The following is a 17,225-nucleotide window of genomic DNA, read 5'->3' as shown; positions in this document are numbered from 1 at the left end:
CTTCTATAAACTCCCAACTTTCATCTTTAAACTCCTACTTGACTCCATAAACTTCAAGTTTATTGAAAAACCTACACCTTCTTGACTCACTATAAACTTCTATGTTTCATTAAACATCCGTATACCTCCTTGACTACAAATTAAATTCAGTTATTACAGTTTCATTGGCATTTCTGTCATTTGTTTCATTCTATTTTTTTTTCTTTTCCAGTACCTATTTCTTCATAACTTACAATCCTTCCTATTTCTTCTCGACTTTCATTTCTGTACTCTCTCCCTCTCAATAATCTCTCCCTATACCATCACCTTCTCGAACTTCATAAACTCCGCTACAACTTTTCCTTACAATATCTCTTTCGCGAAGTTCTCTCTATTTTCCATACTTTCTTCATTCTTCAAATTAAATTTTACTGAATCCATCTTGGTTGCCATGCATATTTATAATCAACAATCTGGTGGCTATGGTTATTTTCTTGTTTCAAATTCTTCGTAAAAATTCATGAATTTTATTCTTTTCAATATCTGGGCCCATAACCTGTTGGACGGTTGCTTATCAACGTCCCGGACTCTGGAGGTGGAGGTCTATTAAAACACTCGTATTCACATATTCAACTGGTATATTTGCAGTATTAAAACAGTCACATATTACATTTGATAAAGTCTTATGTTTGTATATGTTGCCCGGTACGTGTCGTGATAAGTCTCTGTTTACAAACATCAAATTCTTTATAAAATTTAAATACACTGTTCCAATATTCAAATCATCCTTCCTGTACAAGGTGTTGCCAAACATATAAAAACCCCAACACTGTTCTGTAATACATCCATGATTTCAATTATTTTCCGTAAGACCCCTAAAACCTGTGTTTTTGTCTTAAGTGGGCCGTAACTCACCCCTGGTCCGAAACTGTTTAATCTACCCTTCTCTGGGTTGGTTTTTAACAAAGTAACGTTTTCAAAAGATCCTTGACAATTTTCAGAACAAATAAATTTAACATCTTTCCGTAAAAAGGATATTGTCAACAAATACATAGTATTTATTAGACCATCTTAAAATCATATCTATTAAATCAGGTATTTATTACATTTTGTTTTTTATGTTTATTGTTATAGTGGCAAGAATTACATTTTATAATTTTAATCTAAACGAGGCACAAACCATAAATAACAGTAAAACGTTTTTGACCAATGAGAGACGAGTTGAATTGACCAATAGGAAGAACCTGTCATCTGATGTACACGGAATATCGGGTCGTACATTATCGGGCTGTACCAATAATGTACGGCCCAATAATTCGTGTACATGTATTGTACGCCCCGATATTCCGTGTCCAATGGCTTCCAATTATCGGGCCGTACAATACGTGGCCGTACATTATTTGTACGGGCCAATAATTCACGACCCGATAATGTACGACCCAATAATGCACGGCCCAATAATCCGTGTACAAATAAAGGGATTTGTTTGTACACGGATTATTGGGCCGTGCATTATCGGGTCGTACATTATAGGGACCCTAGCTTGTCATCTCTTTTGTAGTTTATCTTAGTAATTGTGATTTTATTTAAATTATAGTAATTGTCGCTTTGTTATTGTAAAAAAACTTTACAATTCCCATAAAGAAACGGATTGTGTTTTAACTATGAATTCAATTGTAACTCTCTATGTGATACGTTTATTAAAATGTGTATAAAAGCATTTACAACTTGTAAATAAGTATTTATTGACTTTCGTGCAATATGTGGTCGTTTTTCTCACGGGACCCCACTAAGGACTTTCCATATGAAGTGGGAGACCCAATTCCAGGCTTGGAGGATAGATCTGTTTGGTCATTACACAGGGGAAAGAAAAGAGGAACACAAGATGAGGTGTCAATCTTTTTATTCGATGTTCAGAAAAACTCGGAGACTCTTTTTGATATAGCAAAAGCTTCACTTAAGAAGCTGAAAACTATGAGACATCCCAGCTTATTACATTATTTAGATAGTTGTGAAACTGAGAAATTTTTATATGTAGCTACAGAATGTGTTGAACCTTTAGTGACTCATTTAGAAGATATGAAACTCGAGGGTCAACAAAAAGAATTGTTTCTAGCATGGGGTATATTTCAAATTACTGTAAGTATTTCCACACACATTATATTACTAAACAGTAATTAATATTTATGTATTTAAAAACTGTAATGGTTGAATATAATGTTATAAGACTTAAATTATTAAAATTAAATAATAGTTGTCCTTATTTTCAAGATAAGTCTTTATCTTGTAATGGAAATAAATTTAAATAGGCTACTGACATTTGTTATCAGTTCTAACATTTACCCCTCTTCCTTTATTTGACCTTTTGTAATTAAAAAACTTTTAATAATTAATATCAAGCTATACAATAACATGTTCAATTTTTTTTTAATTCTATAGTGTGTATTTTTTATAGTCTGGTTACACTTAACTATTTTCTAAATGTAACTTATTATATAAAGTTAACTTATTCCAGAGAGCATTATCATTTTTTAACAATGATGGTAATATGCGACACAACAATGTCTGCCTTTATTCAGTCTTTGTCACATCTGCTGGGGAATGGAAGCTCGGGGGATTTGAGTTCCTCACAGCACATGGTCAAGACACATCTAGTCCAATACCTATTAAGATTTTACCATCTCTCGAAATATATGATCCTCCAGAGAAGAATGATCCAGCCAGACTGAAATCTGTTACAAAATGGTAAATATACAACTAACTTTTTTTATAGAAATATACAAATCTTTTATCATTTTTTGCACATTCTAAATGATGTCCTATTTAAGTTTCCATGTAAAATTCAATATTTTACAACTGCATAGAAATTTATTTTTAGTTTCATGGGATCATAAGATACATTACATTTTAATCAAAAACAAATACCTGTAATTTTTAAAATTTAGTTTATTTTTAACTGTAAAATTAATGACTAATCTCCTTTTATATTCGGATGGTTTACCCTTTTATTAAATGAACTAGCTGTTCCCGTGCGACTTCATGCGCACGAAATTATGAAAATTTTATTTTATTGTTTACATTTATCAAATTATCAATAGCAAATGTCAAAATGACATGACATGACTCTTTGGTCTCTTTCCCACATTAGTGTTTTTATCTTAGGCAACAAAGAAGTGTGTGTTTACACTTTATTATAATGGTATAGAGTATAGATAGATAGCAAAGATTACTCTAAATTTTGTCTTTTTACAGCTCATCGGATATGTGGGGTCTGGGTTGTCTGATATGGGAGGCATTTAATGGTCCATTAAAAAATCAACCTGCACTCAAAACAGTTGATACCATACCAAAGCAGCTCTGTACATTATATTGTGAACTAGTCAGCGCAAATCCTGCCTCCAGACCGAACCCAGCTGATATTATAACAAGGTATAAATTAAATATTTATAATCTTCCTAATATTGTAAATGCAAAAGTTTAGATGGATGTTTGTTAGAGTTTGTAGCCTAAACTGCTGAAAAGACCTTGATGAAATATAGTATAGATGTAGAGGATCGTCTGGAAGAACATGTAAGCTACTAACTTTTGTTTTTTTTTAATTCCGCGCAGACAGAGTCGCAGGCAAAAGCTAGTGTAATTATAAATGTTTTTTTTTTAAATCTCAATGATGTTTGTTGCCTTATAAGTCGAGAACAATCAAACAAATAAGTGAATAGAAAAGTATTAACATTTACAAAATACAGGCAGAATTAGAACCAGGCTAATTTTCTTGTCAGAATATTGTAAATAGCTGTTGCTCGCGACTTCGACATCGTGAAATTAAAAAAAATAAAAAAATGTGTCCTTTAACACACTCACAGATAAATTATCTTTCTAATAGTGACAGAATTGTTTTAAAAAAATAGGCTCAGTAGTTTTAAGTTATTTCAATACATACAGAAATACAAATCTTTCCTCTTTATAATATAGTATGAATGTAATATTGTTAAAGCACAAGTTCATTTTAATATATAGCAACGTTTTATTTTCAGATGTAGAAAATTAGGTGGCTATTTTAAAAATGATTTGATAGATACAATGTTGTTCCTAGAAGAGATTCAAATAAAAGATAAATTGGAGAAAGTGAAATTCTTCTCAACATTAAGTTCTTATTTGGACAATTTCCCTGAGGCGGTGTGTGTGCATAAGATTTTGCCTCAATTATTGACAGCTTTTCACTATGGAGACGCGGGATCCGCGGTATTGGGACCAATGTTTAAGGTAAGCACAGTATTATAGTAAAAAATTGTAGTATAAGTAAAAAAAGATATCTACCATAATTTTTACTTATAACTTTTTTTTATATAATATAAGGTGGTAAACGAGCAAGCGGCCACCTGAAACCGCCAAAATGGCGAAGCGACCGCTGCCCATAGACATCCGCAATTGCAGATGCGTTGCCTACCCTTATTCGACGGAGGAGGAGACGCACATAAAGAGGATATTTCCCCTTCCTATGCATCTTCTCCACCGTCAAATCCACCTCCTCTTCCCAAACTCTCCTTATAAGAAAAGGGTGGTAAAGAGAAAGGGACTTAAATTAGGCCTCCGGCACCACACTCATCAGGCGAAACACGGAATTGCTTCCATTTCACGCCTGTCTTCCGTGTGGCCGTGGTATTACACCGGGCGTGCCGGCCCTGCAGTGCTAAAATGTTAAAGCGGGCACTACCACTGTTAAACAATAAAACTTAGTCATTATACAGTTGCATGATGACTTGAAGTTTAAGCATTAACTATATGTGGCAAGCAAATAACTAGTATGATAGTTATTTTTGTAACAGCTACAGGAATACTTGCATGCCAGCTACTTCTCTCAAGGAGACCTTAGTATAGAAATGATCTTATGAAGTAAGTTGTGCCAGCTACTACTTCATTTTATTTTACTGGTATCCCGCACCAATAGTCAACAATTTGACACTGTATATATGTAATTAAATATTGTATTTCAGTTGGGTAAATTGTTGGAGGAAGAGGATTATCAGAAACAGATTGTGCCGTGCGTTGTGAAGCTGTTCGCGTCCAACGACCGCACGACGCGCTCGCGGCTGCTGCAGCAATTAGATCAGTTCATTATGCATCTACAGAATTCTACTGTAAGTTATTGCACCTACTGGTTATTATTATTTACTAGCTTTCGCCCGCGACTACGTCCGTGTGGAATTAAAAAAAAACAAAAGCTGAGTAGCCTATGTATTCTTCCAGACTATCTATGACAAATTTCTTCGATATGCGTTCAGTCGTTTAGACTACAAACTCTTACTAACATCCATCGATCTAAACTTTCGCTAACTATTATGAATAAAATCTATGTTATGGCGACATATTTGAAATAAAAAAAATTGTTAATATCGGCGACTAGTTGCCATATAATAGTGCAATGCAATACAACTAAGTGTAATAATATTCTCACGTAAGTGGCATTGTAAAATTTTCTTTTTGAGAATAAAGTCTTTAAAACCGAATTATATGAAAAATATCACTTTAATCATATCTTATTTCAATACGAAATTTTGTTTTAAAATGTATCTTATGAATTAGGCATTTAAGGTCACAAGACCTATATACGCAAAAAGAAAAGAAGATGCTAGAACTCTGATACGAATTTATTCTCCGTAGCACTTTCTTTTTTTTTACTCTGTAGGTTGTATTCTTGATATAATGTATTCAATTTTTTTAGGTAAATGACCAAATATTCCCTCAAGTGGTGCACGGCTTTCTGGATACTAACGCAATCATACGAGAGCAGACTGTCAAGTCCATCATCCATTTGGCATCTAAACTTAACTACAATAACTTAAACGTCGAAGTACTAAAACATTTCGCAAGGCTGCAGTCCAAAGACGATCAAGGAGGTATTAGGTAAGCAGGCAAAGGATTTACTTCGAACTTAGGATTGACAGTAAACTGTAACTATAAGTTCCAATTTAACAAACATGTTTGTTGTTATGACTGACTTAATTTCATTATGAGTAATGAAATATGATCGAAATGGGTAAAAAAAAAATCCTCAAATGTCACATTAGACTAATTCATGTCTAGAAGAGTGTAAAGGGGTGCAAGGGAAGGACACTGCACGCTGGTGGACCAAGAATATTTGCAAAGTTCATCATCAGCCTTTATCTGCCAACTGTTGGATATGGACCATCCCAAATACCTTTCACAAAATTCGATTCTCCGCCTTCCGCATTCAACTATTAATACAAAGAGGAAATTATTTCATAAACTACTGGACAAATTAAAAAAAAATCACCAATAATAAACTACTTAATCATTTAGTGACATAGCAATATACTAGATTAGCTTTTGCCTTTGATTCCGTCCTCTTTGAATGAAAAAAACAAAAGTGATATCATCTATGCCAAATTTCATTGTAATCCATTCAGAGGTTTAGGCTACAAACTCTAAGAAACGTCCATCCATGTAAACTTTTGCATTTATTAGTATACTTTATAATCACAGCCTTACAAATAAATGTTAAGTTTGTACTAATATTTGCTTTGTTTATTCCTAAGTTTAACTTTAAACCGCGTTCATTTATAAGGCTTTTAATGTTTAGTTTCTCTATGGTTCTCTCGTAACCAGGACGAACACGACAGTGTGCCTGGGCAAGATAGCGGCGCACCTGCACCCGCAGATCCGGCAGAAGGTGCTGGTGTCGGCGTTCGTGCGCGCGACGCGGGACGCCTTCCCCCCCGCGCGGCAGGCCGGCGTGCTGGCGCTCGCCGCCACGCAGCAGTACTTCCTGCTCGCGGAGGTCGCCAACAGGGTGCTGCCGGCGCTCTGCCCCCTCACCACGGACCCCGAGAAACAGGCAATAACCTGCATCTTATTCGTAAAATAAGTAATATAGACATACACTTGTTTATTATATAGGATGCAGTAATGTCAATATATTTTTGAATATTTTTCTTTTATAAAAAGCCCCACACTTACGACACACTATAAACTAAATGTTTTTACGCTATTAAACATAGGGGATGAATAATTTGTAAACATCGTCATGCAAGAAAGGGACAAAGCTACTAACAGCAAAGAAGCAAGATGAGTTACTTATAAGGAATTTTTGGCCAATCGCAAGAGCCTTCGTTGACTTTTGACGATTTTAGTTTTCGATACTTTCAATTAAATGTTTTACAAAGGTAACAATAAAATGAAGTGTTTAATAATTTGATTGGTACAGTATAGAATTTTATTTTCTAGGTGCGAGATGCGGCGTTCAGGACAATAAGGGGCTTCCTTGGTAAACTAGAGAAGGTATCTGAAGATCCAAGCTTAAAGGAAGGAATGGGTAAGAAATTCGGTTTATGTAACTTTTTGTATTTACTAAATAGGTATTTTGTAACATAAAAAAATAGCAGCAAGTAAATTTATATGATATGTTTTCTCAATATTGTCCAGTATAGCTATTACGCTGCCATTCGTATGAAACTTACTATTGTCCATGTTCGTAGATAGTCATTTTCACCAACAATACCTTAAACTTAAGGACTTAAAGCTCCATTTAAAGAGCCCTAGTACGCATTACGTTATCATCAATGTTAGGTTATAATTTTTTAAACATACTAACCTGAAATTTGACTGTTTACTAGTAAATTTATATTTGTATGGTAATATTTTTTGCTGCGTAACATGAGCAAAAGCGCGTGCATGCCTTTGACTAAACCACCGCCGAGCTGTTTAGTCTCGCTTTGATTCCTATGACCTTATATGGAGCGCACACTCTATTTTAGTTATGCAACTAAACAGTTGAATTGGCTGCGAAATAATCGACAATCGCGCGGTTGTGCGATTGTTTAATCAAAGGTGTGCGCCTTCTAAGTACTATAGTATGATGTGTAGAGGCGGATGTGCACACGGCGACGCCGTCGCTTAGCAACGCGGCGGCGACGTGGGCGGGCTGGGCCGTCACCGCCGTCACCGCCAAGTTCTACCGTTCGCACTCCGACACAGCGCGCGGGCAGCACTCCATCAAGTCCGCGCTCTCCAAGCCCGGCTCGCTGGGTACGTGCTCACTCACTTTACGTCACTGAGTGACGTCACAATTGCGTTCACTTTTATAGTACCAATAGATATATCTCAGAGTGGCATCCTCGATTAACCGGGTGAGAGGACCCTATGATCTCAGGATGGATTCAAACGTCCTCGTAGTCTGTGTCAAGCTTCCATCAGCAACGCATTTCTATTCTGTTATCGGGTTGTCGTCGCATCGCCTAACTCGACTTCCTTCATTTGCTTACTCCCTCTAAATACATTTTGTCTGCCATTGTATCCGCCCAGAATAAAAAACAAAAGTAAATAGCCTATATGTTTTTTTCAGACTATGTTCTACATATGTGCCAAATTTCATCAAGATCCATTTGCCATCCATTTAAAATTTATGATCTAAGAAAAATGTTAATAATAAAATTAGTCATATGAAAACTTTGTCATATATCCTTGACTAAATTTATTTGTAGCCATACTTTTACAGATTAATTTTACTTGATCAACAGAATTTAAATATAAAAATGTAATTTTAATATCTGATAATTTTAGAGCAACCATCGTCAAGCAGCATGTCGACGACAACATCATCGGTGACGTCGATGACGTCACTGGAGCACAGCGAGTCCGCGTCCGACTACGACCCTGAGCACTGGGACATGACAGCGTGGGGCGAGATAGACTCTAGTGCAGGTGAGATTGTCACTTCTATTTTAGCTATTACTAGCTGTTTTCTGCGACTCCGTCCGCGCAGAATTAAAAAAAAACTTAATTAGCATCCTACACAGATTATGTTCCACGTTATAGCTAAATTTCAGCGAGATCAATTGAACAGTTCTGTAGTTACTTAGTAACAAATATCCATCCAACAATTATAATTAATTTATCAAAAGAAAGCATAAAAACAGTGAGAAATAAAATTAAACCTTTTCCCAATCTTCGGAGATTAGGAGACGCACAAAAGAGGACATTTCCCTTATGCATCTCCTCCGCCGTCAAATCCACTTTTCCTTCCCATCCTTTCCTCTTAAGAAGAGGGTGGAATGGGAAAGGGACTAAAATTAGGCCTCCAGGACCACACTCATCAGACTGTACGCGGAATTGCTTCCACTTCACGCCTGTTTTCTGTGTGGTCGTGGTATTACACCGGGCGAGCCGGCCTATTCGTGCTAAGATGTTAGCGCGGGCTCTACCACTGTTGTGTGGAGTCAACCAAGCCGCACTTGGCCAACGTGGTTATCTGTGGCCTCTTTATTAGTGTAGGCTCCGTGCCCCTCGGTAGGAACATATAGTGAGCTGATGATGATAATGATACGTGTTTGCCAGGTACTGGTAGCGGCGCGAGCGGCAAGTCGCCGGCCAGCAGCGGCAGCGCGCACGCCACGCCCGCGCTCGCCGCGCTCTGCGAGGACGACTGGGACGGCGAGTGGGGCACGCTGCAGGAACAACCAGTCAGTATTCACTATACTCTGTACTACAATAACGGAAAAACTCCGCAAATTATAGGAAGGGATACATTTGATAGAGCGTCGGTGGCTCAGTGGCTTGAGCACTTGACTTGTAATCTACAGGTCTTGGGTTCGAATCCCGCCGCCATGTACCAATGTGATTTTCGATTTTTTCGAATATTCATATGTACATAATTTACCCGGCGTTCTTACGGTGAAGGAAAACATCGCGATGCAACCTGCACATATTGGTGAAGAAATTCAAAGATATGTGTGAAGTCAACCAACCCGCACTTGGCCAGCGTGGTTGACTATGGCCTAGTCACCCTAACTTTAGGGTAGGCTCCGAGCCCCTCGGTGGGGACGTATAGTGAGCTGGTCATGATGATGATGATACATTTGATAGAGACAGGAATCCTCTTTGTGTGTCTCCTTTGTCGATTAGAATACGGTGACGGTTAAAATACCGGAGAGGATAGGAAGGGAAAGTACATTTAATAGAGGAGGGATGACAGGAAGGGGATTTTCTTTATGCGTATCTCCTTTGTCTGTGGACTGTCACTTTGCTTTTTCGACGAATTCAGAAGAATGATCAGAATTTTCTCGTTTTTCCGAGTAACATAAAATTTGCAATGGAACATTCTCGATGCCGCTTCAAATATTCCAGACGTCTTTTTCGCTATGACGTTGCGATAGAACATTCTGGAAGCAGCTCAACTATTCGACGGGCGTCAATTTCGCTGATCATTAGATGACGTGACATTACGTTTAGAGTGCGGAAGCGGAGCTCGCCAGTCCATCTGAGACGTGGAACAACGCGACGTGGTCGGAGGCGGTGATGTCGTCAGCGAACAATGCGCACGCGACGTACGTGCGCGGCCCCGCTCGCAGCGCGCCCCCGCCCGCGCCCGCCCCGCAACACAGTTCAGACTCGCTCGCCGGCTGGGAGGACACAGAGTTCGAACCCATCGAGGAGAATGCTGACGGTATACACACTGATATCCTATTCTAAATAAAAATAAGGTTTTTAAATAGAGTATAGTGTTATAAAAGGCGTTTTTCTACTTTTTTTATCATTGCAAGTAATTAACCACAATTTTGCATTTAAGGGAACTCGAAATACAAGTCCGTTAATGAAAATTTTAAAGCACTAAATTGCATTAAATCATACTATCATACTTCATACTAATGTTATAAATGTGAAAGTTTAGATGGATGTTAGAGTTTGTAGCCTAAACAGATCTCGATGAAATTTGGCATAGACGTAGAGGATCTGGTCTGGAAGAACACATAGGCTACTCACTTTTGTTTTTTTTTTTAATTCCACGCGGACAGAGTCGCTGGCGAAAACTAGTAATCAATAAAAGTAATCGAAACTGCTTGGCTTAATTCCCACAAACATTTTACAATTTCAGCGAAACCGAAAGTATAGCTAGTTTAAATTTTATTCTTTTTTAACCGTAGAAAACAATGCATCAAAAATGGACGAAATGCGAAGAAAACGCGAGGAGAGAAAACTGCAGAGACAGAGAGAAATGGAGGCGAGACGCAGCGCGCGCGGCCAGGGACCAATGAAGCTGGGCACCAAGATATCCGGACCTCCGCCGCCCTTCTAGTGCCCGCGCATACGCGGACCAAGCGACGCTGGCGACATCCACCCCGTCCCCTTACGTGTACCACTTTTTGGCGTCATTTTTGCCGCCATTTTGTGAATTTGTTCAATGTCTTTTGACATCAAGCACTAAAAGGGAGCGGGTAATAAAAGGTCAGTTTTAGAGTGTTTTAGTATGTTCTTAACTTTTCAATGATATTTGAAAATTCTTACATATTTTATCCATTAATTGCGACATGTAATTTACAACCGCCCAGGTTTTTTTTTTTTATTTTAGTGTGAATAATATAATTAAATCGATTAAAAAAATATATTATCTAGCTTTAATATCGGTATCTTTTACTTTGACTTATTTATGCATATTGTTTTGTTCAATACATTTCTTGTAATTTCTATTAAGCTTGGATATTTGATAGATTTAGGGAATTTATCATAAGTATGCCCGCTCCCTTTTATCTTGTGTGAAAATGCCTTACATCGAGACAAGTTTTCGCGCACCCGCGAAAAGCTGCACTGACCATTTCCATTTTATACTATAAATAATAAAATCGACAATTTTTTAATCTAAAAATTTTTATACATGCTCATTGAAATGTCTGAAATGACAGCTTTAAGGTTAACGCACACTAATCAACTTCGAGAATGTCGAATCTTTTTCCTAAGAAATTAATATCATTGTCCCTTTCAATCGGTCACGGCGAGGCTGCGCGTGGACGAATGTGCGTTAACCTTTAATTTACGTTTTGATCTTGCAAAATGAACGGATTGTGCTTATGAATAGTTAAGATAAATTAAGGCTAAGCATTTTCGTAATTCTTCCCCATCTTTATTAAACCAAATTGATCCTTTCTTATGAAGAATGACACCAATTTATTGTCAAATACAGCGATTTTTGTAATAGTCAACAACTGATAGTCTCTGGTTGGAAATAAAAAAGCTTTGAATTTACATACATTTATTAAATAATAATTCATCATTGAACATATCAAAACGATTATTATTTGTTATTATTATCCAACCATCTTATCAAACAGATTATATCAAGATAACAAAATTTCGATGTGTAATTAAATGCAATTGTCGTGTTTCGTTCTTTTTCTTATGATTCCGTATTATTCGAGGACAAATACCTGAAAAATAACTTTTATTACAATATTTCGACAATTTTTAAGCATTTTTTATATTGATTACTGGTCGATTTTTTTATTTTTTTAAATTTAATTAATTCATTCCTGAATTTTAAAAATCAACAACCACTATATTGTCTTAATGTCGATTAAACTAATTCAAATAAAAAGAAATCATCTTCTAGCGTGAACTGAATAAAATTAAAAATATGTGTAGTTAATTTAATTTTTTGCTATATTCATTCAAAAAAACATGAAAAATGACATGAAAATTATTTAATTTTTATTCTTCAGTCCCTATAATTTATATAGCTTCCAAGAATTTATTTTATCACTGTCCTAAACTGCACTTTTACATACCAACTCTTAAAAATAAAAAATATATATGTAAATTTGATTTGCCCAAATTCTGTATTTTGTGGTTGAAGAGAATTATAAGTAAATAGGTGTGAATTTTTAAATGTTGCAAAATTTTTTACTGCAAAAATTAAATAACAAATGACAAATCGATATTAAAAATTATATTATTTGTGATAAAAGATACATTGTAATTTAGTTTTTGCAGTGAGATGCATGTATTTGATATTGAATGTGTCGTAAGAGAAATTCTTATTCTACGCGCTAATTACGAATATTTACACTTCTGTAAATAAAAGCGGAAAAAACAAACTCTTTTATTTATCCCTTTAAAACTCATTTTAGAGACAAAAAAATGTTAAAACCAGTTTTACTCTCTATATTTTCTATGTAATATAGAAATATTAACTTCTGAGCATAGAAATTGATTCTGATATTTGTAAAAAAAAAAATAGAAAAACCATCTTTCTATAGTAAATATTTTGAGTTAATTCTTCATTTTGTCATATAAAAATTTTTACATATGAAGACAAATTTTTTTAATTCAGGAGCTATCAAAATGTCTTAGTTATTAAAAATGAAGGTATAATAATGATGAAATGAAACAAACAAATAAAGCGAAATCTTTTAATAGCAAACTACAATTGTTAGTAACAAAATGTAAATAACGAAATAAAAATTAAGTACTGGTACATATTTTGAGACTATAAAAAATGCTATATAAACTAATGGCAACAAAATTAAATGACAAGCAATGGCAACAAAAAAAAACTATATGGTAACATATTTCTTATAACACAGTTGTCACATTATTGTTGTAGCTTAAGCAAAAAGCAAAATCTCTTATATGCTAAGGCATCCAAAATCAATTTCACACCCCATCAATAAAATTGTTCGCCGAAACTCTATAGTTATTTTTATTTCTACAATGTTGGCCAACAAATATATTGATAGATAGAAAAATTGACCCCGCAACTGTTATTACAAACACAACTAAGCAGGAAACGCAACAAACGTTAACATAAGGAGTAAAGCGGAGATTTTCCAATGAATTTTAATTGACTAAACAATCAGTTATGAAATAAAGCATTTTTTTCTATTACTTCATCAACTCCGAAAAAATTTCTTTAACATGAGAGTTTAAAGTTATCAAATTAATTAAGCACCATCAGAAGATCATTTATCTCGTAATTGAAAATTTTTTAAAGCTGTTAAAAGTAATATGAAAATTTTACAAAATACATCGAGTGAAACAAGAGAAAGCGAAAGTGTGATAATAGTGACCGCGAGTGCGCACTGACGAAACATTCACACTAAACACGTTGACCAACATATTTTGTGTATGTTTCATCAGTGAGAACTGGTGAGAGTATAACGTTGTTGCGAGCTGCTCGGCTGTGGCGTAACTTACAGTTTAGAGCGCAGGTCGGACGCCCCAGCGGCTAATTGTCAAGAGGGATCCTCGAATCTGAAACAAATGTACTCAATAAATACAAGCATATTACTTAGAAATGTCATGGAAAAACACAATAGCATATTATTGTAATATGGTAACAGATAAGAAAATCTAGCCATTAAGTTGATTACAAACTCCACATGTAAAAGTAATTTAAAAGGGTGGCACTAAATACATACCTCATATTCATAGCGTTAGAGTTACCAGGCTCAAGCTTGTACCCGAGTGTCTCATAGAACTTGATCAGCTTGTCTTTGCAGTCAAGTGACATCTTATAGCAGCCCAACTCCTGGGCCAGCAGTGACACTGTCACCACTATTCTGAAATTAATGTTCACTTAAAACACTATCTTTTTTTAAGGGAAAAATAGTTATTTTATAATACTTACAATTTTCCTAACTGTTGCCCTCTGTATGTGTCATTTACTACAACATCTTCTAAGCGACCACGCTGAAATACGAAATATCATTACATAAGTAATTTTGCAAAGCTAATAGATTATTCTGTTATTTTTATAAACTTTCTTATGTGTATGACTATATTAAGCGATCAGCAAACTTAAATTTATTTTACTCACAAGTGAGCAGTTGTGAATGAATTTCTGTTCCACCGTCAGTGTAGCTGCTCCGATGATCTTTGACGAACGCGTGTCCTCAATCACCGTAACATAATGGCCACCGGACATTTTCATTTGTGTGAAACGTTCTGTAACATACACATTAATATGAAATTAAAAAAAATTACTACCATATTATATAATAGTTCTATATCTATACAATACCTAAACAACATGTGTAGTTCTAAACATGATTCTTTAAGCACATGGAGACAAATATCTTTAATAGTACCCTATTTAAAGACACTGAATATAGTATAATCAGTCTCATATTTCTTTTGCTTCCTTTCTTTGTGGTAATTCAAACAACAATATTATTAAACTTTATTGTACAATGTCTTATGTAATATTAGCAAATTTTGGTCACATCTGTAGTTCATTAAATCAATGGTTTGTCTGACCTTTAACTGTAGAACCAGTTAATATCAAGTTCAGCTAAGAATATCTTAGATTTTTCCATATCCACATCCATCAATACGTAGTTAACTTATAAATATAAAAAATATTTTATTGAGTTACAATTGCTACTAATCCTTCTTTTTAGATTTTTTTAAGAGATTAAAATGGATGACAATTTAATTTACACAGGAGTATTAGTAGTGGAAACTTATCTTTACATTAAAAAATACTATACAATGTGTTTTACACAAGGTATAAACCATAATTTAAGTGTTAATTAATTCTTAGTAGACCAATTGATACACTATCAAACTACTTCATAATTATCTATACATTATTTTATCATTATGAAACATAATACATCCATTAAACAATATTCAAACTAGTATAACATAAAAAAGAGATATTGAATTATACAACCATTTGAATAAACAACTTAATCTCACTTTTTACTGAAAATGCATTCAGTGTTTAACTATAACATAATTGTACTTCCTCTAAACCCAAGAAGGTATTAAGAAACAAATAGTAATGACAAAGAAAATATCAAATAAATGATAAATGTAACATTTGCTGCCTTAATATGAATACATAGAAATTATCATATATTTTGTATGAAATAATTTACGCGAATTCCAGTGGCTGCTTGCTTGTTTGCCACCATATAATATTAAAAAACAAAGATTCAGGTCACAAGTAATCATATCAATGCAATGACCATTAAAATAGTAACCAGGAAGACAAGGCTGTTGTAAAACTTGTCGCGTTCATTTAAGGTCACGTCGCGACGCCGTCAAAGGCCAACATTCCATAATAGAAACTGGTTTACCTATCAAATTATAGTAGGCTTACCGGACCGTAAAGAATTTAATTAGTTTCTTTTAAGTGTAATGTTATAATTAAAATAAAAAACAGTGAAAGGTTTTTTAATTAACACATATACACACAATATGCATAGATTTTTCTTTATAAACTAGATATTTAAAAGAGACAAAATGTAAAAATACTGATGAGATGATCAAACCTTTTCAAAGTAATTAAATTCTAAGTCTACTAGTGCTAAAATTAAACTACTTCATAGTTTTCAGTTTTAAAAATAGTGGGACCAAATGACTTCCAAAAAAAAAGAATCATAAATCTGATCATACATCACAGAGTAATTAATGTTCTTATGTACATAAAAAAAAAAAACATAAAATCAAGATCCTCCTTTTTCTAAGTTGGTATAAAACACCAGCTACTTACCATCAAACTGTTTTCTTGTGATGCTGCCAGTGCTGGTCAATTGGCTGAGCAACTGTAGGAACCCTTTGTCAAAGTCTGCTCGCTGCAATGGTCTCACTACCATCCATTCTGCACCTGGATTTGCTGCACTGATTTTTGGTTTGAAAACAGCTGGGCTCTTACTGAAATCCAACTTTTGCAGTATATCTGGATTGTACAGATATTCTGACATATTCCGGTCCTAAAAATGGTCAATAGTAATTAAAAAATTATAAATTAATTAATCAATGTTATTTTTTACAATTTATTTAAAATATATTCCTATTACATTGTAACTTAGTACAAATTAATATTTAAATATTGAATAAAAAAGAATTTAATACAAAAAAATAATTGTCTAATAAGGCAAAAAAAGACAAACATAATTATTTTATTATAAATTAAATTACAAAAATATAAATGAAATTTTACCTCATTGATATGCGTTTGCATACCCATTGTGAATAATTTTTATCGTCTGTTTTATTAATCTACCTTGATTAACATAATTCAAATGAAAGATCAACCAACTTCAATTACGATATGCGTTTAGCTCTCGGTTCGGTATATAACTCAAAAGTACGTGGCAAAATATAGTGTCCACTTATGTTGAACTTGAATATGACTATCAGCTATTGGTTGACTATTGTAAATATTGAAATTCCCATAACGTGTATTGGTCAACTACGTACGAAGGTGAAAGTAACAATCACCACACTATACCGCAGTCTCATTTAACAACTAGACGTAACCTACGCACAAATTGGTATTATGCAAGCTTACTATTTACATGCAAACGTATAAAATTGTATTTCAACATCATTTTTCGTTCCATCAATCAAACTCGATGTTTTATTAATGTCAATGTCAAAACGTCATTCAGCTGACAAAACTATAACGTTTATAAACTACACGTACACGTAGTCTTTAAGAAATGTCTTGG

The 17,225-nt window shown here is 34.6% G+C and overlaps 2 protein-coding genes across 3 annotated transcripts; one reads left to right on the top strand and one right to left on the bottom strand.

The window, feature by feature from the left end:
• The first annotated feature begins 1,514 nt into the window (after nucleotides 1–1,514).
• On the top strand, nucleotides 1,515–12,404 carry LOC106103873 (N-terminal kinase-like protein). The gene is made up of 13 exons (XM_013283785.1): nucleotides 1,515–2,118; nucleotides 2,495–2,724; nucleotides 3,232–3,408; nucleotides 4,011–4,239; nucleotides 4,971–5,114; nucleotides 5,699–5,880; nucleotides 6,604–6,832; nucleotides 7,222–7,309; nucleotides 7,861–8,022; nucleotides 8,557–8,697; nucleotides 9,331–9,455; nucleotides 10,225–10,438; nucleotides 10,917–12,404. The coding sequence occupies exons 1-13, from the start codon at nucleotides 1,741–1,743 to the stop codon at nucleotides 11,066–11,068; spliced, it is 2,451 nt and encodes an 816-aa protein (XP_013139239.1). The 5' UTR covers nucleotides 1,515–1,740; the 3' UTR covers nucleotides 11,069–12,404.
• Nucleotides 12,405–13,479: 1,075 nt separating this feature from the next.
• LOC106103877 (probable glucosamine 6-phosphate N-acetyltransferase) lies at nucleotides 13,480–17,137 on the bottom strand. Of its 2 annotated transcripts, XR_001225639.1 has the most exons (7): nucleotides 16,715–17,137; nucleotides 16,265–16,484; nucleotides 14,582–14,709; nucleotides 14,393–14,454; nucleotides 14,184–14,324; nucleotides 13,868–14,016; nucleotides 13,480–13,833 (listed from the first exon to the last, which is right to left on the bottom strand). XR_001225639.1 is itself a non-coding variant. In XM_013283790.1 (6 exons), the coding sequence occupies exons 1-6, from the start codon at nucleotides 16,739–16,741 to the stop codon at nucleotides 13,998–14,000; spliced, it is 597 nt and encodes a 198-aa protein (XP_013139244.1). In that variant the 5' UTR covers nucleotides 16,742–17,137; the 3' UTR covers nucleotides 13,480–13,997. The 2 variants fall into 2 exon arrangements, 1 of the variants encoding a protein (XP_013139244.1); XM_013283790.1 differs by having other exon boundaries at nucleotides 13,480–14,016.
• Between the last annotated feature and the right edge of the window lie 88 nt (nucleotides 17,138–17,225).

Source organism: Papilio polytes, unplaced genomic scaffold (assembly GCF_000836215.1).
Source record: "Papilio polytes unplaced genomic scaffold, Ppol_1.0 DF823699.1, whole genome shotgun sequence".
Classification (NCBI taxonomy): domain Eukaryota; kingdom Metazoa; phylum Arthropoda; class Insecta; order Lepidoptera; family Papilionidae; genus Papilio; species Papilio polytes.
This window is presented reverse-complemented; position numbering and strand designations above follow the sequence as displayed.